This window comes from Zosterops lateralis (assembly GCF_965231275.1).
Source record: "Zosterops lateralis genome assembly, chromosome: 3".
Taxonomy (NCBI): domain Eukaryota; kingdom Metazoa; phylum Chordata; class Aves; order Passeriformes; family Zosteropidae; genus Zosterops; species Zosterops lateralis.
Genome location: NC_139764.1, coordinates 67,664,430 through 67,690,386, shown reverse-complemented (window position 1 = coordinate 67,690,386; position 25,957 = coordinate 67,664,430). Strand labels below are relative to the sequence as shown.

Genomic DNA, 25,957 nt, shown 5'->3' with positions numbered 1-25,957 from the left:
CTTTCTTTTGATACAACTGCATCAACTGCTAGTACAACAAGATCACTATTTTAGAATGATTCTTCTATAAAAAGAGTTTGAAGCAGACCATGCATGATGGTGATCAAAAATCAAGTCCAGACCAAGAAGCTTAAAATTTATGGCACCAAAGATTTTAGTCTCATGACTCTGATCAATATTACATTAACCTATAACACTCACAAGTACACAGACAATATTTTCTCTTTTGTTTTTTGTTTTTACAGTGCTTGATTTTCCTTATCAGGAAATGTTTGCAACCATCTTGATACTACAGTCCTAACAAGATGTATTTGTTGTTTGGAATTCATTTTAACTCTGATTTGTCTCAACATCCTTTGCTAGTGCAAAGGACTCTTTTCATCTTCTCTCCATCATTTATACTTGGTGTTTATTCTCCTTCCCTCCAGTCTCTCATATGCACAGTATCACGCTATCCCAATTTAAACCAGCTTTTCTTAGTCTCCTGTTCCGGGAGGTTTTGGTATTTAGGAAGCAATAGATTTTTTAGTAATTGTAGAAATACACACACAGAGATAACTGAGTCAGTACATTCTTCTGTTGGTTGTACAACTGGTCTTATTTATTGAGCTACTCCACTCTATCCTGTCTCACTTTGGGCATTTCTGTCCTTCTTCAGAGACACAGAATGCCTTTATGATTTTACCCACACAATATGAACTAAAACAGCTATTTTTTTACTGAAAAAGTAGCATTCTCACACCTTGTAGTAATATCACAGTAAGAAAAAACAATACATATAGTATTTACCCTCAGGCTTCAGCAATATGATCTTTACTTTTTATACTGTGTTAGAAATATTTTCTGCAGGTCAGTGGGCATAACTACACAAGCACTAAACTATCAGGAATTCCAAATTGCTGCCAAGTTACACCTCAATAAAAGCCCACTGAATCAAGACACTGATGTTTCTGATGCAGATTGATTAATAACTAATTTTTATTTCCTGCACTGAAAACCACTCTGGCAGTTCTTGAAGTGTGTAAAAATTGCTTTTAGCAGCACTTCACTAACAAGCAAAAGGTGTTCATGTAGATGGAAACCAAAACACAATTCAATAAAAATATTTCACTTCAATAAAAGTAAGCCATGGGAATACTGATCAAAATCAATTAATAAAAGAGAAATAACTTTCTGATTTTACATAATCGTATGCAAAAAAAAATTCCAAGGGTCATTTATATCAGTTTGTTTAAAATATATTTTAAACAAATGATCTCCTGTGCGGAAAAGCTGAGAGATTTGAGCTGTTCAGCCTGGAAAAAAGAGTTCCAGAGGTACCTTTGAGCAGCACTCCAGTACATAAAGGGGACTGCACTAGAGCTGAAGAGGGACTTTTTACAAGAGTGTGAAGTGATGAGATAAGGGAGAATGGCTTTAAACTGAAAAAAGGCAAGTGTAGATTAGATATTAGGAAGAAATTCTTTATTGTGAGGGTGGTTAGGCACTGGAACAGGTTGCCCAGAGAAGCTGTGGATGCCACATCCCTGGAGTGTTCAAGGCCAGGCTGGATGGGGCTCTGAGTAAGTCAGTTTAGTGCAAGGTGTCCCTGCCCATGGCAAGGGAGTTGGAACCAGGGAATCTTTAAGGTCCCTTCCAACCCAAGCCATTCTCTGATTTGGTGAAATACAGACAGGCCAGCTGGGATTATATAAGAGCTTGCCCTGAATAATAATTATTCCTAGTAAATTTTTCAGCTACTTTCAACCTAACAGGAGTAAGAATTTTCATCCTGGTATCTCAAATAGATAGAGGGATCCCTGTTTCAGAACTCCATGAAGGACACTGCAGCAGTTCTCAGCTTTGCCACACCACTCTCCTCCTGACCTATCACTCATAGACATGAAGATACATCCCTTCCACATGAGGATACAGCACCAAGTTTCTTCAGGGTATTCCCAAGGCAGGAGCATCTGAAGCTCTGAGATGACTGCGTGCAGGAGGCAGCATTCATTACTTTTAACAGCCAAGCTGTTTTTCCCTAAGGAAGACAAGACAAAGTGTGTCTCTTGGAGGACTTTTGCAGGAGCCCCATAGAATAAGGCCCTGGAGGGAAGATGGAATCCAGGAAACGTGTAGGAAGTCAGGCAAAAATGCCAGGAGACCTCTGTGGGTGAACAAGAAGCACCTCCAAACACAAAAGGAAAGCATAGAGAAGGTGGAATCAAGGACACGTAACCTGTGAGGAATACAGAGACATTATTCAGGTATGCAAGGATGAAGTCCTGAAAGTTAAAGCCCACCTGGAACTGAAGCTGGTGATGGATGTCAAAGACAACAAGAAGTGCTTCTGTAGGGGACAAATGAAAGACTGGGAAAAATGTGAGCCCAATGCTCCGCTTCCTACTATACAATCTCACTCCTTTATATCAGACTAGACACAGTAAATAGAACCAGCTCTGTACCCCTGTACCCTCTGTACCCCTTACCGTACCTACCCTTCTTTGTTTTGTCTGAAGTCCCTAGGACTTCCTTACATAATGTTTAAGGAGTTCTGGAAAAGACAAAGGCACATTTGCAAAAGAAACAAGCAGGTGGGGGTTTAGGGTTTGTTTGGGGTTTTTTTTAGCTTGCAAATTCCTAACTGAAGAGGCTCAGCAACGTAGCTGCAGAGAAATGGAAATCATCTTCTGTAATATTATCAGCAAATTACCTTTGTCCTGGGGCTGTTTTACCTTTTGAAACCCCAGCTACAGCCAGAAACACACACTAGTCTCTTACAAGCTTTCTCCTGCATCTCTCTGCACCATACAATGCTGTATTAAGGCATTTAGATGTTTCACATGGTAGCATTTTACTGAGAGTCTCTTCTGACATCCACAGGCAATCACATTTTGTCACATCACTGCTTTTAGTTACATTTCCAACTGAAAACAAGTGTAGGAAGTACAATGCCCTTCTCCCAAGGCTGTCAATTCAGCAAATAGCACAGATACAATGATTAAATGTAAGTCGTGTGTGTATATTTGCTGCATATGATCTATTATAATTTTTGAATGCTAAATCCTATGGCTTTTTCACTACATAAAACAACCAGAGACACTCATAATCTAAACAGACAGAAAAAAACACAAGAGCTTGAACAGAGGCTCTTATCTTACTCTGTGCTTTTACAAAACTTTTAACCTTTTACTTAGATAGACTAGTTCCAGGGCCTCACAAAGAAAGTAATGTGTTCAGGAGGGAATGGTGAAAGGGCACTTCCCTTCTGCAAAAGGATTGAGAAGGAATTTCAAACATGAAGATAAAAATCAAAATAAAATGGAAAAATGAGACAAAGTAGTAAGCCAGAATTTGTTCATTATGTGTTTCAGTGAACTTTCTCTGATTTCCTGTAATGTGCCTTAACTGCAACAATGTTTATTTGCTAAATAGATAGTCCAAGCCTCTTATCTGTGAACTTCCACAGCTAAAATTTGCAAACTACATGGCCCAAAATCAAATACATATTAATGTGCTTAAATTGGAGGTGAGCCCATGGAACCAGCACATCCATATTATGTACATAGATCTCAAACATGAGCATTTATTTTAAATTGACTATTTAGTTCTCACTGATTCAGAATTACGTAGGTGCCACCAAGGAACTGGCCTCTGGTAGCACACACACATAAATCTTTTCAAGCACTGACAAGACTATTAGCTGAGGCCCCAGAAACCCAAAATTTGGGTCCTCAAGACATGTATTCCCACATTTATCTCATCAAGCAGTCCAGTCTCGCTGGCAGAGTCCAAGGACAATCTCTTTTAAGAGATGAGTTGTCAAAATACTCCTGCCAGGATAGGAAAGAGCAAGGTAAACCACTAATGCCCACGGCAAATGTAGCTTGACAAGGCAGTAATCTCTTCTAAAATACCTTTGGCACTAATGCACCAAAAATTTCCCATCGTTCAACTGCACGCCCTGAATCATGATAAACTGGGAGACTGAGAGGACCCCGAATCCTACACCACACTTGGGCTGATTTAAAAGCAAATGAATGTACTTGCTCCTTCACAGCAGTTCATGCCAGTCTGTGATTTACACGGGCTGATCTGGCACACATTTACCTTCCTGTAAGGCTTTCTGTAGTTTTTGACTGGATCACTTCACCTCCCCCCAGCTATAAAAAGAGAATGATGCTATTCATGTAACATTACAGAGGCACTGTCAGTTATGACAATTAATTAAAAGAAAATAAATATTTGGAGTAGAGAGTTGATTCTGCTTTATTGAGGTAGAGTTTTTTTTAAACAACAAAAAAATTTATCTAAAGTGAAGAAGACCTCGTGCAAAAACTAAATTCAATGATAGAAAATGTTGTTTTAAAATATCTGATAATTAAACTCTTGTATTATATCAAACATCTGTTCCACAGCTTTTATTCCCTGCAGTCAAAATTGAAGCCCTTGCAATTTGCCTGGTGAAAAGGTAACATGACCCAGCATCTTTTTCAGTATTTAGAACAAATCCAGATTTATAGGCTGTTTTTACCACAGCAGTATGCAATATTCCAAAACAAGCTCTAAGAAAATGTAATTAAAAATGTGAAGCTTAACAGAAAATGAGACAAAGCCTAAAGCCAAAGAAAAACCCTGCTAAACTTATTTGATATTATTAGGATCTGTAATTTTTATAGGAAAAGGAGAAATGCATTAGATCACATCTACCTGGATATAGTCAAATACTTGATATGGTGCAATGCTGACATTTATGTCTCTCTTATGGAAGTTAAGGAGAAGCTGCAAGAAAATTTCCAGCGATTTCTCTTGCAAACAGATTTTACTTAACATTGTAATAATAACTTCACCACAACGAGTAGGGAGACACCTTTGATACAAAATAAGAAATATAGCATATGGGGGGGGAAAAAAGGGAAAATTATAAAACCAGTGTAAGACTTAGAATTATGGAGTGCAACATCGTAGCAAAATGTGTAATATGTAAAATTTTCTCAAGAAAGGATGGTCTTTAATGCTTGATCTTTGTACACTTTCAACCTAATCAACAAGAAGGGAGATTTAGCCTGTGAAACAGAGAGCAGCCCACAAGCTCTAAGTCATGTCCAGGTGTTAAAAAGACAAATTACTGGTTGGTGGAATTGCCTTGTTAACCTTTAGGGCCTGACAGGTGTCAGTGAGCCCACACCTAGAGGGAGGTTAACAAAGCTGGGGAGAAGGATGTGCCACTGACAGCAGACACAGAGAATGCACAATTTATGGGCCACAAGGACATTGGGCAGAATCCCCAAGACAAGGAAGAAACTAACAAACCTCACCCAGCAATTGTGCAGAATCAGCTGTGACTGGGTAAAAGGTAATTCTGCTGGGGGAGATCCCACACAGATCATTGACCCAAAAACCCATTGGCCCAAAAGAAGAGAAACACCACGGCAGTGATCAGCACGAGATCAGCACTGAGAGAATCATTAACCAATACAAGATAGAACACTAATTAATACAAGGATTATGTAACATGGAGCCAGTGAACACTAATTCCTTTGTTTGTTGACATGTATAAATAGTAAAAAATGTTGACAGCTGTTGGGCTTGATTTGTGGAATTCCACTGGGCACCCAGGCTTGGAGAGCTCTGAAATAAAATAATCAATGTCTCTCTCACGTGTGTAATTATTGGCTTATGCTGTAATTATTGCTGCACACTGGGAAACAAATCCAATTTTTGTGGACAACCACACGCCACACCAATAAATTACAGCGCTATCTCAGAAGGCCTGGTCAGAAGGAGGCGTTTGATGGGGTGTATTTGCACCTGTCAGGAAAACTGGAAAGCATCATGCAAAGGACATGAGTGGTAGAAACTAACTGCATATTTTATTACCTAATAAAAGCTTTCTAAACTAATGGTCTGTACCAGAAGCAGGACATTATTTGTGTTAATAATAAGATGCGTGTCTGGCAGCCCTTTTTTGAAAGAAAGAAAGAAAGAAAGAAAGAAAGAAAGAAAGAAAAAAAAAAAAAAAAAAAAAAAAGAAAAAAAAAAGTGGGGGAAGGATGGTACTGTAGGGATTCCCATTTTCCAGCATCGAGCCTGGCAGAGCGGCGGGCAGTGCCGGGCAGCGGCCCTTGTGTTTGCACCTGGGCACTGAGGGGGCTCTGGGCTCTGGGGCGGGGCCGGGCCGCTCTAAGATGGCGGCGCGGCCCCACGTGGTGCGCGGCCCGGCGGGCGCGGGGCGGCGCTGGTGACATGGCGGCGGCGGGCAGCGAGGGCGGGACGAGCGGCGGAGCGCAGGAGGACGAGGTGGAGGTCGGTGGACACTGACACCGGGGCGCTCCCCCGCTCTGGGGAAGGGTCCGGCCCCCTGCAGGGCGGGGCAGGCGGGGAGGGGGCTGGTCTGGGCCGAGCGCGGTTCCCGGGGCGGGCGGGTTTGCCGGTCCCCACGGCGGCCCCGTGCCCAGAGCTGCGGGTTCTGGCTGTTCTTCCTCGGGCTTCCCGGGAAACGGCGAACTTCCAGTTTCTGTTGCTTCTTATCGCCATAAAATCACAGAATCAGAGCAGGGTTTGGATTGCAAGGGCCTTTAAAATAATCCTCTGGTTCCAGCCCTCTGCCGTGGGCAGGAACACCTTCCATAGACCAGGTTTGCTTAAAGCCTCTTCCAGCCTGGTCTGAAACACTTCCAGGGATGAGGCACTCACAGGTTCTCTGGGCAACCTGTTCTAGTGTCACACCCCCCACTCAGTTAAGAAAAAAAAATCATTAATAAAAGATTCTATATCTAAATCCACTCTCGATTTTAATCTGTTAGCCCTTGTTCTGTCACTACAGGCCCTTGTAAGAAGTCCCTCTTCATCTCTTGTGGGCCCTCTTTAGGCACTGGAAGGTGCTGTAGGGTGTCCCCAGAGACACACTGATGCTCTTTTTTCAAGGGGGAAAAAAGTGCTCCCCCACTGCTTGGTAGGAGGAAAAAGCCAGGAAATTCAGGTGTGAAACAGGGGTCTTAGAGAGCAGTGGGTCACTACATTTCCCTGAGTATTACAAAAGTTCTGTCTCTTGACAAAATGTAGCATCAACTCCAGTGTGGAGCCCGTTTATCCTGAAAATTGCGTCTTTGTGTGCAGTTCTTATTGGTATAGATTGCCTTACAAGGGGCCTTTTTTATTCCCTGAGTTCTGTTATATCTGTTATAGCTGTACATTATCAACTTTTCTTGTAGGAGCAGCTGGTCATGGTCGAGCTATCAGGAATTATTGATTCAGACTTCTTAGAAAAATGTGAAAACAAGTGCAAGATTTTGGTGAGTGATTACAGCACAATAGGAAAGGGGTAAGTTATTATGGATGTGAACAAGGGGCTGAGGCTGCTTCTAAATTTCTTGTCATTGATAACATTAGATCAAATCTTTGATAGAGAATTATGTGTGGTGTGCTTGGCTGCATATTGTGGGCTCTCTTTCAGAAACAGCATAAAGTCTTTGAATATATTATTGTGTAAATATAAGGAAACTTTTTCAAAAGTTTATATAAGCTTGGGCCAGTACCTGCTCTGATTTCAAGTTCTAAGTTAGGTTTGGGGGTTTTTTTAATTAGGTATTTCACACATTAAAAGAAAATTGTTAATCACACTTTTTCAAATTACTGGAATACAGCAGACAGGTAAACCAAAATATTTAAGATTTGTGCTGTATTTACAATGGGGTTTTTTGCAGTTGTGTCCTGGCAAGTTCAAGTCTTGTAAAGGATAACTGGGTATTAAGCATTTGGTAAACAGTTTTTGATGATTTCCTTCACCGTAAGGTTTTTGTAGGAATCTGGTTCCCCCATCCTGTTCCTTTTGAGTTTTAAAATCACTTTATCTGTATAGGACAGATTTTATTTGCCCTTCAAAATCTATGTAGACTATGAGAGCTGTATAGATACAAGTGCTACTGATTTGCAAATACTTTCTGAAAGTAGACCTTTATTATAGGCTGAAAAGATGCAAGAGAACATCTGAGTGTGCCACTGATCACAATATATGTGAGTGGTAAAGTCAATTCTAAATGTCTCAGAAGCAGAAATACAATCAAAATTCATAAAATATTCATCTTTGGATGGATATGCTTTTTTAAGCTGGTTTCCTTCCTTGGTCTGATTTAATTATCTTGACATTTGTTACATGTATCATTCATACTGGTGGCTGAAGGGCTACAGATGCTTTAGTAGTGCTGGTGGGATTCTTTTAAATGTGCTTTGAGATTCCCTTGTAATGTTACTAGGGAAAGGTTAAAGTATCCATACTGTGTTTTACTTGTATCCATATCTACTTGCATTTACTCTACAGGTTGAGCATTCAGTGAGACTTTTCCTAAGGGAGGACTGTTGTTAAAACCTTAATTAAAGTATCTGCTCAGTGTTACTCTGTTTAGCAAGTTTTCTGTGATGCTGGTCACATAAGGGGAAAACAGTCTCGAAGTCTGCGTAGTCCACAAAGGAATCAGCCAAAGAAATAAAAATCTGAATGTAAAAGCCCCATAATGCTATTGCTTAGTACTGATGTGTTCTTATTTTTATTTATTTCTTGTAGAAGAAAAAAAAAAATACACAAAAATATGTTCTATATGTTAGCTCAGTGTTATTGGTGTTCTCAATTTATGCAGAAGAAAGAGAATCCCAGAGCTTAAATCTTGTTGATCTTGTACCTTTGAAACACAGAAGTATCTAAGAGGAAAATTGCACAAATTCATATTAACCTGTGTGATAGTCTGTATGTTACGCAATTTACCACATAATGCCTTATCTTCAAAACTTTTTGCATGTGCTTAATTTCATGTCTTGAATAATTCTGATGTTCACTATTCAAAGTCATTTTGCCTCAATTAGTGTGTTCTGTTCAGATACAGATTTTTATCAAAATACACTATATAGGTATATCTTATATAAGAAAAATGGGATGCTGGCTTGTGTATTTGGAAAACCTGTGCTCTAGAGGAAGGGAATGGGCTGATAGAAGTGTTTCCTTACTCTTTCACTCCTTGCTTAAAAAAATAATATAGCAACAATTTCCAACTGCTTCACAATATAGACACACAGTAAGCACAGAAGCTTCTGTGACCCTGCAGTGGCACTTCTGGTGCTGATGTAATGCCTTATGCTGGACTTCTTCACCCTGTGTGTTTTCCAATTTGAAAGCTATTCCACTTTCTATAACCTGCATTAATTTGAGCTTAGAAAATAACATCATCTTTATGCAAACACTTACATTTTTGCTAATTTGAAATGGAGGTTTCATTAATTTCCTAGAGGATTTAACAGCACTGTAACTTATATAGACCATTGGCTGCAGTTTGATCTAAATTTATTGTAATATACTAGAGCATTTTCTATACACTTCTATACTAGGTTTTATTATGATTACTACAAGAGTATTATCTGGTATTTTTTTGGTATTTAATATACTTAAAGGGACATGTATGATGAGGAATTGATATAATCTGGATTCTGCTATGTCTGCCTGCTTGTCTTACAGTGAGAAATTCACCTGGGCTAATACAGACCTGACATTATGCAATTTTATCCTTCTTTACATAGGGAATAGAGACAGAGAGGCCCATTTTACAAGTGGACAGATATGTATTTGCAGGAGAATATGAAGGTAGGAAAACTTATGTGAATAGAATCTTTCCCTTTTCTCATGACCCAGAGACCTTTCTTAATATCAGGTGGTTTTGTTGCAATTGGTCCTGTGAGATGCTGAAGTTGTGGGTGGTTGTATAACACCGTGTAGAGCAGCAGCAGTCTGAGTTCACTGCAAAATTAACCATGCATCCTTTCCAGGAAAGTATGTGGGGAAGCTGACTCTGGGGTGCACCAGCTGATATTACTGCAGACAAAAATGTGGGGTATAAAATGCCTTAAGTGCTGTTGTCTCCTGTGTAAGCAGGACCGACACATTGCACGATCTGTAGCTGTCTCATTTGCCCTATGGTGACAAGACTGGTCTGGAAGAAAATGGTCTGGGATCCTCCCTCGTAGTGACTTCCAATGAATGTGATACTCCTGCCTGTTCCATTATCTGCAGCTGATATAAATTAGTCTCTAAAAGTTTCTCACTTTGTTTTTCATAGATACCTTGGGAACCTGTGTGGTTTTTGAAGAAAACACAGAGCAAGGTAATTGTTGTGATTTGATGTTCTTTTTGTTTCAGTAGCTGGAGAGGTTAAAAATAAATATCTTGTTTCAATTGCTGGTGGAATTCACTGTAACAACTGGGGTTTGGGTATTGTTTTTCTCCTCTCTTCTTAGATGCAGAAGGCAACCAAAAAGTTCAGCTGAAATACAAATGCCACACAGTGAAGAAGTTGAACATGACACGGACCCTTCTGACAGAAAAGAAGGAAGGTGAAGAGAATGTTGGTGAGTGATTTTCCTTTTATGAATGTGGACATGAGTGGATTATGCTTGGGAACATCAGCCTTTATTAAGTTTTTGATTCAAGACCATGCAGGACGTCAGAGGAACTTCCTTCTTTAGGCACCATATGTGTATATTTAAATTAAAAAATTAAATACATTTCTGACCAGTGCTGCCTCCAGAATGGCTAGTAGGAGATTACTACAAGGAAATGTAAGAGCAGGGCAAACATGCTGATGCTGCCTGGTACATTCTTTTGTCATCTAGAAGTTTTAAAATCAGAGGTTCTGCTTCATAGATCTTTGTTGATTTTTTTTTTTTTTCCTACTTCCATCATTTTTTCTAATGACTTTCTGAGTTTCTGTAATTGTTAAAAAAATGAGTTGTACTTACTGAATTTACAGTTGAATGGAAATGAATTTAAATTACTTGCAAAGATGTACCTAGAAGACCATTTATATTGATTTTCATTCTGTAGGCAGAACTCAAGGTTCATATGTTTGCTTTATTTTTTTTTTGTACAAAAGTCAGTACTTTTACATAGTCAAATGCTGAGTATCCTACTATATATAGCAGTATTCATTAGAACTGTCCTACTGCTTTTAGCTGCTTTTTTCACTCAAGTCAGTGTTACTGCTTCATATTTTAAGAATATATAGCCATTTTACCTTAAATATGAGCAGTCAGCCTGACACTGGCTATAGGAAATGAAATGTCATCTAGAATCTAACCAAACATCAGCATTCTTATCAACACCACATACCACTTCTCTCTAATAGAATTAATTATGTAATATTAAACCGAAACTATTATTGTGATAGTATAAGTAATATTAAATTGAGACCAGAGAGTATTTTGCTTAATACACAGGCCTTTTTTATTCTGGAGCAGCAATACTGATAAGTACTGAAAACCACTTTGTTTCTGTATTGTGACAGGAATCTAACTTGTGCATACAAAGTAACTACAACATCTTGTGAAAGTGACAACATGTACTGAGTAAAAATTAAAATGGGAGTCGAATCCCATTTCTGTTTGGGGTTGGTTTCAACCTGTTGTTTCAGCTTGTTATTACACTTGAGTTAAAGAGAGTGCACGAACTTGTGTCCTGTCCCTGTTGTGATTACCAGAAGGTCTAATATTTAGGTGAACAAATATTTTATTCTCTTCATTGCATTTGTGAAATATTTTCTCTGCGTTTTGATTTATGTTTAAGTTATTTTAAGAGCCCAAGGGTGGCATCAGACACCTAAATACAACAGGAACTGCCACACTGGATCAGAGGAAAAATCTCTTTAGTATGGTATTTTCTGACTATGAAAAGTAGTAAATGGGTATGTGAAAAGTAATAGGAGGGGGACATGCACATCTTCCTTTCTAAGTGGTTCTTTTACTTAGATCTTGGTCAGGCTCAGCCTTTGTAACAGTGAACTTAAACAAAGAAAAAACTGCTGTTAACTCCTTTTGTCACTAATAGAATTATCCTTCTTTACATCAGGTGGAGTAGAGTGGTTGCAGATCAAGGACAGAGATTTTTCCTACAGCAGGCCTAATATGATTTGCAGTTTTCTGCCTGAAAAGGATGATTCTGAGGAGTCAGCTCAGGCCCAAGATAAATTGACTGAAGAGTCAGAGGGAGAGGTGAGTGGCAAAGGAAATTCTGACATGAACTGTGACCTGGAAAAGCAGCACACCTTGGAAAGAGATGCCCCTACTCCTCTGCCTGGCAGCTCTGCTTCTGGGGCAGAGGAATCTCCTTCTGGAAATGCTGCCTTAGAGGATGTACCTCCATGATACTAACTCTGACCTTTTCAGGATTTCTTCATGGAATTAGTGTGCCAACTTTTATAGGCTGTGACATCCACCTTATCTGAAAAATGAATAGTGGAAAAACAAACATTATGTTCTTGTGCATTGCTTTTGTGTTTGAGTTATAGTGGGAAGGGCTTAAGTTTTTTAAAATTACTGACTGGAAATGTATGTATCCCTACCTCAAAACTGAACAAGTGGAAATGGTTACACAATTTAAAAAAAGTCCTACCTTAGAAAAATGTTAATGTATTGTACAGTCTGAAACATTTTGTAAAAAGAAAGAAACACTGTTGTTTAAAATAAAGTCCTGAATTTTTCAAGTATAATTTCACCTTGTGTGTCGTATTCAGCCGCATACTCTGTCTGCTCTTGTACTGCAGTTACTGAAAGAAAACAAACCAAGTAAGTGTGATGTTTATTGACTGTTTGAATACTCATCAAATTGTTTAGTTTAGATGTCTCTAGTGTCCTTTGTCCCCTTGATGGAGTTTAGAAATCTTTCATGTGGGAAGGGACTTTATGAGGTCTCTCATCTAGCTTCCTATATAAAATATGGTGAAACACGGTCAACAGTGAAATTCAGGGCAGGTTGGTTGGGGCTTTGTCTACTCAAGTCTTGAAAACCCCTACAAACTTGTCAGCACATGAAATCCAGGTCTTAAAGAGGCATCTGTTACAATGCTTCCCCCATTTTCTGTAGAGTATATGTGTTATGTAAAAGGAAGTGTGGTCACCCTGTTTTTCTTCTTCCTTTGTCACTTCTTGGCTCTAATCTTCCTCTCTGGCATTTTTTCTGAAGGGTTTTATACTTAAGTTCCTATACCCTGCATCAGTGGCTCCCAGACTCTAGTCCATGTGACCATATTGTGGTGCCTAGCTAGTCTGTGGTTGATACTGCTACATCATTTATACTGCCACACACCATTCTATATCACAGTTGTGTGTGGTGCACTCATAATGTTTTCAAAAGCACAACAATTTTAAAACATAAAACATTTTCTCCCTGACCCTTCTTTCCTACCTTTCTCTGCCTCCCTCAAAACAGTGTAACTGCAACAGTGCTGTGAGGATGGGAATGCCTAATTAATTCCAGGATAATCATGTAATACTTTAATTAGTAATGATCAGAGGAGAAGCTCACCCACAGCGTTGTTCACAGCACAGCATCAGTAAAGAGAAGTCATTAAAATGGCAACAGTTTCAAACCATTAATCCCATTTTTCTCTTTTTTTTTTCTGTGTAGAAGCAACTTGAATCCTAGGGGAAAGAGAGGCAGGGAGAGGAAGAACAGGGAACATGCTCTGTGTGCCGTGTGCCTCCAGCCTGGGTGTGGATCTTTCACGTGGTAGTGTTGCATTTGAGGTTTCAGGGAGACCGAACAGCCATCCCTCTGGATTTAACTGCAACCATGGAAGTTTAAAAACATCATCATTCACACTTGATTTGTGTAGTGCTGATAGATAGAGGACAATTATAACTGGAATAATGATCCTGGGATCCATACACAGGCTCATGAGTGCTGGAGGGAGGGTTTGCAGTGCACTTGGTGGCAGCTGAGCCTCCTGCAGAGAGGGTTCTTGCTGTGGCTGCTTCAGCCACTGGGAACAGAGAGGTGCTTCAAAAGTTTGTTCTCTGACAGAATGCAAACACAGCACCTCATGTTTTGTTAACTGGTAACTTAGCCCGGCACTATGTACGTGGGGCTTTTTTCCCTACGTACACGGAGTATTCCAGCAGCATTGGCTTCTGGCCTTCTCAGCCTTTTCTTTCAGCTACACTGAAGCCATTTCTTTGTTCTAGTTCATCTGGTAATCAGTATTATTATTTGAAAACATTTTTTGTATATCATGCATGATGAGTACATTCATAATAATGGCGAAGTTTTAAAATATTTTAAACGTTTTTTCTAATGGTCGAGCTTTTGTTTCTATTATTATTAACCCGAAGTTAATAATAATATTATATGGTTGTATGCAACCATACAACCTCTTGGGGAAGAACCTTTTCCTGAAATCCAACCTAAACCTTCCCTAACACAACTTCAGGCCATTCCCTCGGGTCCTGGCTCTGGCCACCAAAGAGATCAGTGTCTGCCCCTCCTCTTCCCCTCAGAGGAAGTCGCAGACTGCAGTGAGGTCTCCTCTGCTCCAGGAGCCCCCAGCCGCTCCTGGCAGGGATTCCCCTGGAATCCTCCGCCACGTGGGCCGAGCGAGCGGAGCCGGGGCCGCGCCCCGCGCATGCGCCGCGCCCCGCCGGATGTGACGAGCCGGCGGGCCCCGCGCATCCTCCGCACGTGAGGGCAGCGATGGAGGCGCTGGACAGGGTCGTGTGAGTGCCGGGGCATCCCGCTCTGCGAACGCCAGCGGGGGGCGGCCCGGGGCGGGTTGCACTGGGGGAGCCAGCAGAGAGAAAAGCCTGGTGGAAAACATGCGCTTACTCAGTTGGTGGCTTAAAATAACCGCGGTGAACAGCTGGTGTTGAATTCGTGTGTTTCCGTACACCCGAGAGAATTCATTTCTGAAGTTTGAGTGATGCCCCGCCACAGCGTAGGGAGCAGTTTGCATAAACTAAACCACAGCAGGTCCCACCTCAGCATGAGCAGGAACTTCTTTACGTGGAGGGTGACAGGGCCCTGGAACAGGCTGGCCAGGGGATCCTGGGGTGTCCTTCTCTGGACACCGCCCAAACCCACCTGGAGACACTCCTGTCACCTGCCCCAGGGGGCCCTGCCTGAGCACGGGGGTGGACTCAATGGTCTCCGAGGTCCCTTCCAGCCCTCTCATGCTGTGATACCTCTGTGTGTGTGTGTTGGGGGTATTGTTTGTTCTAAACAAGAAATAAAAATAACACTTTACTGAGGCGATAATCTAGTGGAGAACTGTAATTCTTAAGCCGTGTAGCCACTGACATGTATAAGGTATTTCATGGCTGGGGTATTTCACCTGGATAGTGCCCAGTGCTGGTTCTTGACAACAGATAGATGTCCTGTACCTGTGCTTTTATTTTGGGGGGGGGCGTTGATGTCTTTGAGGAACTTTGTTTTCTTCTCATAAGCAAGTTTCTGGCTTGTTGAGGGAGCTGGTGTGAGGGGAATCCTTCAGCCTGGCAGTAGGCTGGGAATTGTAGTATAGCTTGATTGCTAAATTAGTGAAAAGTGAGGAGCACAAGACTGTAAAATAACCTTTGCTTATTTAGGGGGACAGAGGAAGAGGAGTGGCGGTAAAAACACATTCACCTGAGACAGGGCTTTTGGCATTCATTGTAATTCTGAAGGTTGGGATTAGTTTGAGTCATTGAAACAAGTTACTTGAACACAGTTTGTTCCAATTCTTGTTTGGCTTCACTGATTTCTGTTACATATATTAAGCTTTTAACTTTTGATTTATTGTTACAGAAAGCCTAAAACTAAGAGAGCAAAAAGATTTCTTGAGAAGAGAGAACCCAAGCTAAATGAAAATACAAAAAATGCTATGCTCATCAAAGGAGGAAATGCAAATTTAACAGTGACCGAAGTGCTTAAAGACATTGTAAGTTGTTGGATATAGCATGCAACCTTCCTGTCTCTTTCTTACAATCTGCTGCACTATCAGCATTTTCATACTCTCCCTATACCCCAAATCTCAGAATGACCAATACTCCAAAGGTGTCATTACCTGCTTCTTAATGGAGATTGTTTCTTCCAGCTTCTTCTTTGCAAGAAGTTCTGAGCTTGCTCTCTTATTTTTCCACAATGGTCTAGTAGATAAGGTGAAGTGTTGCCAAGTCTGTTTGAAAACAAGAGGATGAGGAGGATTGGGTACAGAGCTGGGACTGTATCACACAGCTAAGTCATATCCCAGAATCCTGTAAGCTGACTGTGTGTATTGATGGGGAGCTTTCAGCCTCTCCTGAAACTAAGTTACCAATCTTGCCTCATAACTCCATGGCTCAAAATATTATAGCTGTTCCTACACTCGTTTTTGTCTTTGCTTTTTTGTTTTTTTATTCTTTTATGCTTCTTATAATTAAGTTGTTGTTCTTTCCCTGTTTCTCCTTATGTCTCTTAGAAGTAGAGGGATTGCATTACATGGCTTTGATTTCAGCTGTTTCTCAGTTAGTTTTTTATTTCTTAGTTTCTACAAATAATTTCTTGTGCAATTAATTTGGGAACAAGATTGTCACCAGCTCGAAAGGTGTTACTGTGAGCAGGCCTTTTGAGGTACCTTGTTCTAGCCTGCTCTGCATAGTTACTGTTTCACATGATCCTGTAAAGTGTTGGGTTGTAAAAACAACAGTGCTGTGTGTGCTTTAGAGATGATGTGTTAAACTTTGTGTTTTGCAGTATGCTGTGAAGAAGCCTTTTGCTGTACTGTATAAAAAGTAAGTGATCTCACTTTGACACCTTTGAGTCTTCTGACAGACAGACAGACAGACAGCTTTGGGTAGTTTCAGGGCATGAATAGAGATGCAGACTTGCATGGGGGCTTGAACAATGACCAAGGAGCAGAAGATGACTGATCATGATTTTCAATAGACTGGAAACAAGCTATGTGTGATTAGTGCTGGTGCTGAGCCCTGCTCTGTATGGAGCAGGATTCAGCTCCAAGTCTTGTTTGAGATGGGACCCCAGTGTCTGTATGAATGTAGTGCAGAAACAACTGTAATAGCTAAATTTATTGAATGAACAGGCAAGGGCAGTTATTCATAGTGTCACTGGTGGAAGTGTTCTGCAGGTCAGCCCCAGGAGACAGGAAATGTGGAGAATGGTAATGATGGCACTAAGGCATTCCTGGCAGTAGTAATGTGACTTGTGATTTGAATTCAAACTGAGCCTTTACTGCTGGAGTTTCTAGTAGAATGGAAAACATTTATTATCAGAGAATTAATAAGAAGTGACTATCTAGGCCTGTTTTGGGTTTTTTTTTTCTTTTTTTTCTTTTTTTTTCTTTTTTTTTTTTTTTTTTCTTTTAACTTGTCTTTTCTCCTCCTCTCAGGAAAAATATTACCAGGCCTTTTGAGGACCAAACATCATTGGTAAGTATAAAGAATGTTTTCTCTTACAGTTTTGAGTGGGCTATCCTTGTGTGCTAAAAGATGAACCATCAGAAAAGAAGAATAGCCTGTCTGAATAGAGCTTTGGCTGAAACTAAAGGGTAGAAAGAGAGAATGTTGCTTTTGGAAGAGGCAGGCCACTCAGGAGGACCACAAAGATGTGAGGGTATGCAGGGAGAAAATTAGAAGGGCCCAAGCCCAACTAGAACTTAAATCTGGTTACTGCCATAAAAGACAATAAAAATGTTTTTGCAATTACATCGCCAACAAAATGAGGGCTAAAAGACTCTCCATCTGGATGCAGAGGGAAACACAGGGACAAAGGATGAGGTGCAGAGGTATTTAATGCCTTCTTTGCCCCAGTCTATAATAGTTGCTCTCTGGGTACCCTGAGCTGGGGACAGGGACAGGGAGCAGAATGAAGCCCCCATAATGCAGGAAGAAAGGATTGGTGACCTGCTACACCACTTTGACACACACGTCTATGGGACTCCATGGGATCCATTAAGGTGCTTAGGGAGCTGGTGGAAAAGCTCACCAAGCCCCTTTCTGTCATTTAGCAGCAGTCCTGGCTGACTGGCTAGAAGCATTTTTTAAAAGGGCAGTTTTGCAGTGTATGTGTTGTTGCAGTATATGCAGGGCACATTCAAAGCATTTGAGTTTTTACATCTTTTTAATAAAATATACAGCTATTAGAGAGTATAGATATCAGCACACAGTGATTAACAGAGCTGTATGAGCGTGTGTTTCAAGAGGAGTCCCCTCTGGTCTGTTCTTGGCCTGTCTAGAGTCAGCATTTCTCAGGGATCTGGTGGCAAAACTCGATGCTGAGCTCTGTGATTTGTACATGCAGTAAATCCAGCCTCTCCAAGTGTCTCTGACCTTGCAGAGAGGCAGAGCTGCAATGTTCTCTCTTAGCTGCTGCTGTTGCAGGGGTGGGAGGTGAAGTGTCCTGTGCTTCACAACTGCCAAGTGCAGGTATATACTTGTGGGAAGCACTGGATAAGTTGTGTGTGTACATCATGGAGCCACTGTTGATACACAGGATGAGGAGCTGCCTTGGGTTATGCAGAAGTGCATAAAAAGACTTTGGAGCTGGACATCTTTAGAAAGAACTGCTGTAATGTTGGCTCTGGACATCGTACCATAATAGGTTCTCTAATCCATTCCTCCTGCAGAATATATCTCTGTGACAGTCAGCACTGGCTTGGTTTTAGATAGCATCTTAATCTTAAATAATAAATTGACATTAAGTTACTCTGTAGTAGGACTCATGTGCCAAGTGCAGATGTTGTAAGACTTGCTGTTGAGGGAATTAACTGGTTGTTCAGAAGCTGTCAGGCAAAGCCAATGTGCTGCATGAAGCTTAGTTGGGAAACTATGAGACATTACAACAGCAGCCAGCTTGCCAATACTTACTCATCAGGCAAGGAGATGAAGTTGAAAGTATCTTGTGTGAAACCAAATAATCAGGAATTACAAGAAAAGGTATTAAAGATAAAATGGCAAGAAAAAATTGCCTGACTTGTATTTTAAGATGCAATGGTAAATTAAAAAAGAAATCATTTGGATCTTGAATCCAGCTGTCAGTTTTAGCGTAAGTGCTGAAAACCACTAATGACATGCTCAAAACTCTTCTGGTAAGTGCAGTTGCTCTGCTCACAGAGCAGCTCCTAAACTCATGTTTGTGCCAATTGCCTTTGCAGAATATTTTAAATTCTGTGAACTGCAACTCAAAAATTTTATTATTTTCTTCGATTGCAGGAGTTTTTTTCCAAGAAATCAGACTGTTCTCTGTTTCTCTTTGGCTCTCATAATAAGAAGCGACCTAACAACCTGATAATAGGTAATAAGTCTCATTTGGGTTTTTATTGGGATGATAAGTGTAGTTTTCAGTGAATATTTATATAACTAGATTTTATTTTCTACTCTCACAGGTCGCATGTTTGACTACCATGTGCTAGACATGATTGAGCTGGGCATTGAGAAGTTTGTATCCCTGAAAGACATCAAGGTAAGGAATTGCTAATTCAGTATTTCAGTGACACCTACTGGTGGACTTTTTTTGTTGCAATTTTTTCTGTGCCCTGAAATGAATTAAGTTATTTTTTAAAAATGCTTCATGCAGTATATGAGGATTGGTAATTGTGTTTATTGAGTGTTAATTTTATGCTCTGCTTTTTAATTTAATTTGGTTGGTCTATTCTGTCCCTAGTGATCACAGGTCACAGCAGTTTTTCTTTCAGTGTTGAATGGCTGGCCACCTATTAAATCAATTATATGTTCCCTAACTGTCTGAATTTTTGTTGTTTTAAAATTCTTATTCCACAGAACAGTAAGTGTCCTGAAGGGACAAAACCTATGTTGATATTTGCTGGTGACGTGTTTGATGTGAATGAAGAATACAAAAGACTGAAGAGCCTTCTCATTGGTCAGTATTTTGATTATTTGGGCAGTAGGATTGAGTGGATGTGTAGTAATATGATCTATTGGGAAAAGCTAATTTGTCAATAAATGCTTGCTTATGTTCAGCGCAGACGGAAAACAGAATGAGCACTTGGAGGTTTCATGTCACATAAAATTAAAGTGAACTAATCGTGATGACTTTTAAAGAGAGGATAAAAAAATGTCCTAAAAGATTCTGAAGATGAAACTTTATGTTCACCAGAGTTCCTTATTTCGATTATGGGAAAACTGTCATTTTCCAAAATATCTTGGCCTTAGAATTGTACTGAGTTGTCACTTTTCTAACAAAATAATATCTTGAAGTATATAAATTGAAATCAGTGGATTGAGTTCAGAAGCTGGGGTATTTTTGCTTACAGAAAAGTCAAATCAGTCTAAGTCAGCTTCTGTTTTTGTAATGAAAGCATTTTTGCTGGAAATTCCACCAATTCTAACAAGTGTGCCATTGCTTAGGGTACTTGGAGAGAACAGGTGCAGTAAAAATCAGCTGTAGATAAGTTATGCCCTAAATTTAAGGCAGGCTTAGAGCTTAGGAAACAAACTGGCATGAGGTATTTTACTATCTTAAAGTTGGAGGCTCTGGAAGATAAAGCACATTGTAGCTTTATAGAAGCTATACCTAGAAATAGAAGTTATAGGATATTGTATCTCTTGACACTTCAAACATGCTTCTTGCTTGGCAAAACTAGATCTAGTAAGTAGAGTGGAGTAATTTTTCTTTTTAATAGCTTTCCTGAAAGTAATTTTTTTTTTTTTTTTAATTCTGGTAAAATACTGAACCTGGTCCAATAAGAACAGTCTTGTTCTTTCAGTTCCATTCTTGGGTTTCTAGGAAAATGAGTAAATGATTGCTCTTTAGAAACAGACCCTAAAAATCAGATTTTTTTTCCTTAGTATTATTTCTTAAAGCAAAATATTTCGTCTGGAATGAGAATGAAAGGGAGCAGGAGAGGAGTAAATTTTTGTCCTCTCAGTATGACTGATTGGTTCTTGGGGATGGATGAAGGGCTGGTAACTGAGCTTATGCATCTTTGAAGACAACTGAATACAAAGATAAGTGAGTTTTACTGCTGCATGTTTGTGTCACTGTAAATGAGTATTTACACAGAAAGCAAGTGCACTTTCTGAAGTGTATCTTGTTCAGGCATCTGCACAGTGATGGGCATCCAGATTTTCTCAAGCACCCCATGGTCAAACAGCTAAAATGGGAGACATGCATAGTAAGATAGTTGCCAAATAATTGAGTACTCCTTCCTATTTCTCTTGATGTTTGCCTGTCCTTTCTCCTCTCCTATTTATTTAATGACTTGGCAGTCAAATGTACTCCACACCCAATCTTTCTTCTTGAACATATGCCGTGTACTCCAGGTCCTAATTGTTCTGCTGAGTTCTGTGAAATACCCAGATGCAAAACAACAGACAAAGGTTAAGGAGAGTAAAGGCTTGAAGATATCACTAACAAATTAAAATAATTTGGGAATTTAATCTGACCTGCTTCAAAACTGCCCTTTACCAATAAGGAAGAAGTGATTTGTTCCATTTCTGCAGAAGATGCTACTCTTGCTAAGAAAGAGAATAGAAGAGTGTCTTTATAACAACAGCTGCAAATATTTTGTTGCTGTACCAATATTGTTGGGGTCCCAGAGGGAATATCAGATAGCTGACAGCTTCTTGTTGCCAAAGCAATGTGATGCCAGTGATGCTGAGGAACAACCAACAAGCTAACTGGCTTTTTGGATATCAGAAGGGCTTATGCATGTTTGGACAATCATCTTACAGCAGCTTCTCGGTAAATTTAAGGGCAAGCGTGAATTATTGTCTTCGTGGTAACCAAATGCTGTAGTTAAACTGTGAAGTGGAAGAAGCTGTTTAGGAGAAATAAGTGACAGATGCATTTTCTTGGAGACCTGGGAGACAAAGACATCCCTCTTTTTCTCTGTTGGTTTTCATTGCTCTCCGACATGGTAGTGTAGTCCATTTAAATTATGTAAGTCTTGGAATGCATTTAATGAAATACTAATAATTTTTTGTCTGTATCTATAAGATGTTTCAACCCTTGCAACACTGCCTGCTTGTTCTGTTATTGCACATCTATTTTATCCTAAAAATGGCCAGGCCACTATAGGTCTTGCTTATACACTTTCTAAAATGTTGGTTTGCAGATCTCCACAGTTTTGGAATGACCTTGATCTTCAAACAGCCTTTCCTCACACAGACTCTTTTTGAATGTCTGAAAAGATTTGAGGGCTTTTTCTGGCCAGGAAAGGGAATGGCTGGGAAATATTTGAACTTCACTCAAGCTAACCAAAGCTACATAGAATACAGTGTTACCAGCTTTTGGATATGAATTGATACAGAAAGAGTTACATTCCAAAATCAATTGGGAATTTAATCTGGAAATAGAAAGGACCTGAAAAACTCTCTACAGCAAAGAGTATATTAGACTTTCTGGAAACATGTTTGAGGACAAGGGGGAGAGAGAACTAGGAATGGAAAGAAAGGAGAAAGCAAGTCTCTAGTCCAACCAAAGCAAGAATTGTAAATTAAGAGTATGTTAAAAAAACTTCAACTCTCTGGGTGTAGTGAAGTGTAAGGTTTCTGCAGCTGTTCAGTGTTGCCAGGAAACAAATTCCTGACCACCTGCATTTATTGGAAGAGATCATCCTGTGGGTAAAAGGATGTATGATGCCACAGGAAAATATGAAAGGGAGGTATTGCCAATAAAACCACTGTGAATGTAAGCCTGTGTACCTGCAGAGAACTAATTGAAGGGAAAAAAATATGCCACAAGCAAACAAAATGTTTTATTTGAAACTTTTCCTCTAACTACAAGTTAGACTCGAAATAAGAGAGTATTTAATTGACCAAGAAAGTTTCCTGGGCTGACTCCATCTGGTATTTGCCAGCCAAACTGTGTTTTGGATGTTACTCCAGTGCTGGTACTCTTGCAAAAAGGTAGTGAAGGAAAAGACAAGTAGCCAAGGGGTCTGAAAACAGGGCAGAGCAGAAAAGAGTGATGTGTTTTGCATCTGTTCGCAGTTGTCCTATGTTTCAGCTTTGCCCTGTCGTGTTTACTAGAACACCTTGTTCCCTTGGTCAAGGTCACATTCTTTCTCCACCCTCTGCATATGTTGGACAGATTGCTGTGCTCATTGCAGGCTCTCTGATTGCACAGTACATTTTCATTTCAGCCTGATATAGAGGCAGCTCATTTTGTATTTAACCTGTATTTCAGTGTTCTCTTTGCAAACTCACAAGTATTTGAAGTGTTTTATTTTCATAGATGTTTTGCTTATTAATAGAGAAAACATTAGACAAAATGACAAATATTGCTTTACCTAGAGGACAGAAGTGCCTTGTTGTGAGGGAGATATGAAAGAAATTAGATATCTAAACTTTTTCCTAAAGTCAGAGAAGAAAATGTAGATAAGAGTAGAAAAGGTGCGGTTTTGATCTGCTGTGTACTGGTTTTGGTCCTTCTTTCTGGTGTTCCAAATCTGGCTATGATTAAGATTTAAAGATTAGGTTTGAATGATGTCTTTAAACAGATACCTGAGGAAATGGCTTCAGTATACTGATCTGTGTTTGTCTGAACATTGACTGGCCTAAACACCAAATAAGATCTTTTTTTTCCCCCTGATTTTAGAGATGAATACTTAAAAGAATAGACAATGCAATTATTTGCATTAGCTCAATAATGCTAAGTTACTGCTCTGAAATGTGTTTGCTCTTTTCCTTGCACTTACTGATAGGAAGTATATCTAAAGGTAGCATGTATGTTGCTACCAAATTATCTCTGGGAAGTCACTGTGTTCCTGTAAGGATATACATACACATTTGGATTCAGCAGTGCACACTAACATGTGCAATATTACATTTCTGTCCTGTGTATTGGCCAGGCTGCAGTTTTAAGTAGTGGCTATTTCATGAGATTCCTATTTCAAAATGGGCTCACATCACAGCACCAATTTGTTACAGGCATCTGTTGGTTTTATTTTCAGCCAAGAAACCTGGCATTTATTCCTTTTAAATACTCTCTCAGATTTCTTCAGAGGTCCCACTGTGCCCAGTATTCGTCTGGCTGGTTTAGAGTACGTTCTGCATTTCACAGCTGTAGATGGGAAAATTTACATGAGAAGCTACAAGTGAGTATGTGTTTCATCTGTCTGTCTGGGGTTTGGTACACTTGTCAGCTTTAATCTGTAGTTGTGAAATTGAACTGGCTTGAGCTGCATTTAGAACATGCATTGTATAGAGGTGCTCCAGTGTAATTTGTACAGCAGAAGGAAAGCACTTGAGCTTTCCTGAGGCAGGTCTGCTGCCTCCTTCCTTGTTGAGCTCCTCCTGGTTCAGAGGATTGCTCTTCCATATGGCTCAGTTAGTGAGGTGAATTAACTTGGTGAATTCTGGGTACTGTCTTAGACTCGATGGACTTAGTCTGTTCTCAGGCTGATTTCTATGACTCTCCTCACTTAAGTGTTTGCCAGGGAACAACAGGGGATAGGCTGCAGACAGAGATGCACAAGGAAAACCAGGAAAAGGCAGGGCAATGCAACTTTCTTGTTGCATTGGTGTTCACCCTCACAGTCACTCCCTGCCTTAGGAGGCTGTGAACATTCATAGTTTGTGTTCCGTGTGATTTTGATTTCTCTTGATGCAAAATTTTGAAATTTCAATCAGCCTCACTCTTAAAAACAAAGAACCAAAACACTTTCTCAGATAAGTGCTTGGGTTGTTTTGCTGTAAATTATAGTGAATATTTTTCATATCTAGTAATACCCAGGGTGCTGTTATGAGTTTGAGAAGTGATATGGTTTTCAGGATACTGGGGCTGAGTTTTAAAAGGGATACTGATTATACTGATCTCGTTAAAAAAAAAAAAATACATTAGCCAGGTCATATTTCAGGTGTGTTCAAATTGTAATGAAACTGATTTATTATAAATTGTTTTTGATGGACGCCTTTCCCAATGATAGAGTTAGTGGTAGCAGTTGATTTAACAGTATTTTGAAGTTCAGGATTGAACCTGTTGTTAAGGAAGATGGATGAACCTCTGGCACAGAGGACAATGTTGATTTTGGTTGGTTTTTTCCTCCTAGAGTGCTTCTGAAGAAATCTGGCTGTAAAATACCCAGAATTGAACTAGAAGAGATGGGACCTTCATTAGATCTGGTTATGAGGAGAACACATTTAGCCTCAGATGACCTTTTTAAGCTGTCTTTGAAACAGCCAAAAGGCCTAAAGGTATGTACCTTGGAAAGGGCATTGCTTTCAGATCTCTCTGTGAAGAAGAGCAAAAGCTGGAAGTATTACTTAGAGCAAAGGCTGAAGTATTACTTGTTGTGTATTTGACCAGAGCTTGCTTTCATCGAGGCCAACTGACATTCCTGGGGCCACAGCATTTCTGTGGTGCTTAGCTGGCATCCAGACTGTCCTCTGGAAGCACACAGAACACACAGCACAAATCTTAGTCTCCAAACTCCAACCAATGTATGAGGTCTTGCTTTTGGGCACTTGATTCTCATTAGAGCTCCTGGGACTGTACTGAGAAATACTAACATCATTCTTCCCTTGCAGCCTAAGAAGAAAAAGAATATCTCCCACGATGCGCTTGGTACAACTTATGGTCAAATCCACATGCAGAAGCAAGATCTCAGTAAACTGCAGACACGGAAAATGAAAGGCTTAAGAAAGAGGCCAGCAGAGAAGTCAGCTGAAGATGGTGGGGCTAGTCCCAAAAAGTCAAAGTCAGCTTGACAGTCTGGGACAGTTTTGGAAACTCTTTGTACTTTCAGATTTAGAATATATGTTGTAATATAAATTGTCAGGCATAAAAGATTTAGCTGTTAAGCTGTTAGCTTAGTTTTGTACCAAAAAAATCTTTTTAATCATATGTCATTTTAAAGGGAACATTGAGATATTGAGCTTTAACATGGAGCTTGGTTATTTACAATAAAAAATATTATTTAACTTTCTTAGTTGTCCAAAGCTGAATGTTTGTTTCTCGGTATTAGCCATATATGGGAGTCAAACAGGTGACTCATTTCCCGGACAGTTTCACAGAGTGGATTGGAAAGGACTTTGAAGATCATCTGGTTCCAACCCCCTTGCCATGAGGAGAGACACCTTCTACTAGACCAGGCTGCTCAAGGCCCCATCCAACCTGGTCTTGAACACTTCCAGGGATGGAGAAGCTTCTCTGGGAACTTGTTCCAGTGCCTCACCACTCATACATGGAAGAATTTCTTCCTAGTATCTCCCATGCTTCATGCTTTTAGCA

General features: G+C 39.9%; 2 protein-coding genes across 2 annotated transcripts; both read left to right on the top strand.

Moving 5' to 3' along the window:
- The first annotated feature begins 5,807 nt into the window (after nucleotides 1-5,807).
- On the top strand, nucleotides 5,808-12,484 carry GTF3C6 (general transcription factor IIIC subunit 6). The gene is made up of 6 exons (XM_083857844.1): nucleotides 5,808-6,285; nucleotides 7,194-7,274; nucleotides 9,547-9,610; nucleotides 10,083-10,127; nucleotides 10,261-10,371; nucleotides 11,867-12,484. Exons 1-6 carry the CDS (start codon nucleotides 5,926-5,928, stop codon nucleotides 12,160-12,162), a joined length of 957 nt encoding a protein of 318 aa, XP_083713970.1. The 5' UTR covers nucleotides 5,808-5,925; the 3' UTR covers nucleotides 12,163-12,484.
- A 1,953-nt stretch (nucleotides 12,485-14,437) lies between these two features.
- Nucleotides 14,438-25,651, top strand: RPF2 (ribosome production factor 2 homolog). The gene is made up of 10 exons (XM_083858207.1): nucleotides 14,438-14,508; nucleotides 15,575-15,707; nucleotides 16,502-16,539; nucleotides 17,154-17,193; nucleotides 18,976-19,057; nucleotides 19,149-19,225; nucleotides 19,543-19,642; nucleotides 23,720-23,822; nucleotides 24,777-24,921; nucleotides 25,255-25,651. The coding sequence occupies exons 1-10, from the start codon at nucleotides 14,486-14,488 to the stop codon at nucleotides 25,432-25,434; spliced, it is 921 nt and encodes a 306-aa protein (XP_083714333.1). The 5' UTR covers nucleotides 14,438-14,485; the 3' UTR covers nucleotides 25,435-25,651.
- Nucleotides 25,652-25,957: the final 306 nt, after the last annotated feature.

Bases quoted from the DNA above. Each gene is read 5' to 3' on its own strand.
- GTF3C6 (XM_083857844.1), top strand. From the start codon at position 5,926: ATGCGTGTCTGGCAGCCCTTTTTTGAAAGAAAGAAAGAAAGAAAGAAA. The intron at 6,286-7,193 runs GTCGGTGGACAC...CTTTTCTTGTAG, and splicing joins CGCAGGAGGACGAGGTGGAG to GAGCAGCTGGTCATGGTCGA. The intron at 10,372-11,866 runs GTGAGTGATTTT...TCTTTACATCAG, and splicing joins GGAAGGTGAAGAGAATGTTG to GTGGAGTAGAGTGGTTGCAG.
- RPF2 (XM_083858207.1), top strand. From the start codon at position 14,486: ATGGAGGCGCTGGACAGGGTCGT. The intron at 15,708-16,501 runs GTAAGTTGTTGG...TGTGTTTTGCAG, and splicing joins CCGAAGTGCTTAAAGACATT to TATGCTGTGAAGAAGCCTTT. The intron at 19,058-19,148 runs GTAATAAGTCTC...CTACTCTCACAG, and splicing joins ACCTAACAACCTGATAATAG to GTCGCATGTTTGACTACCAT.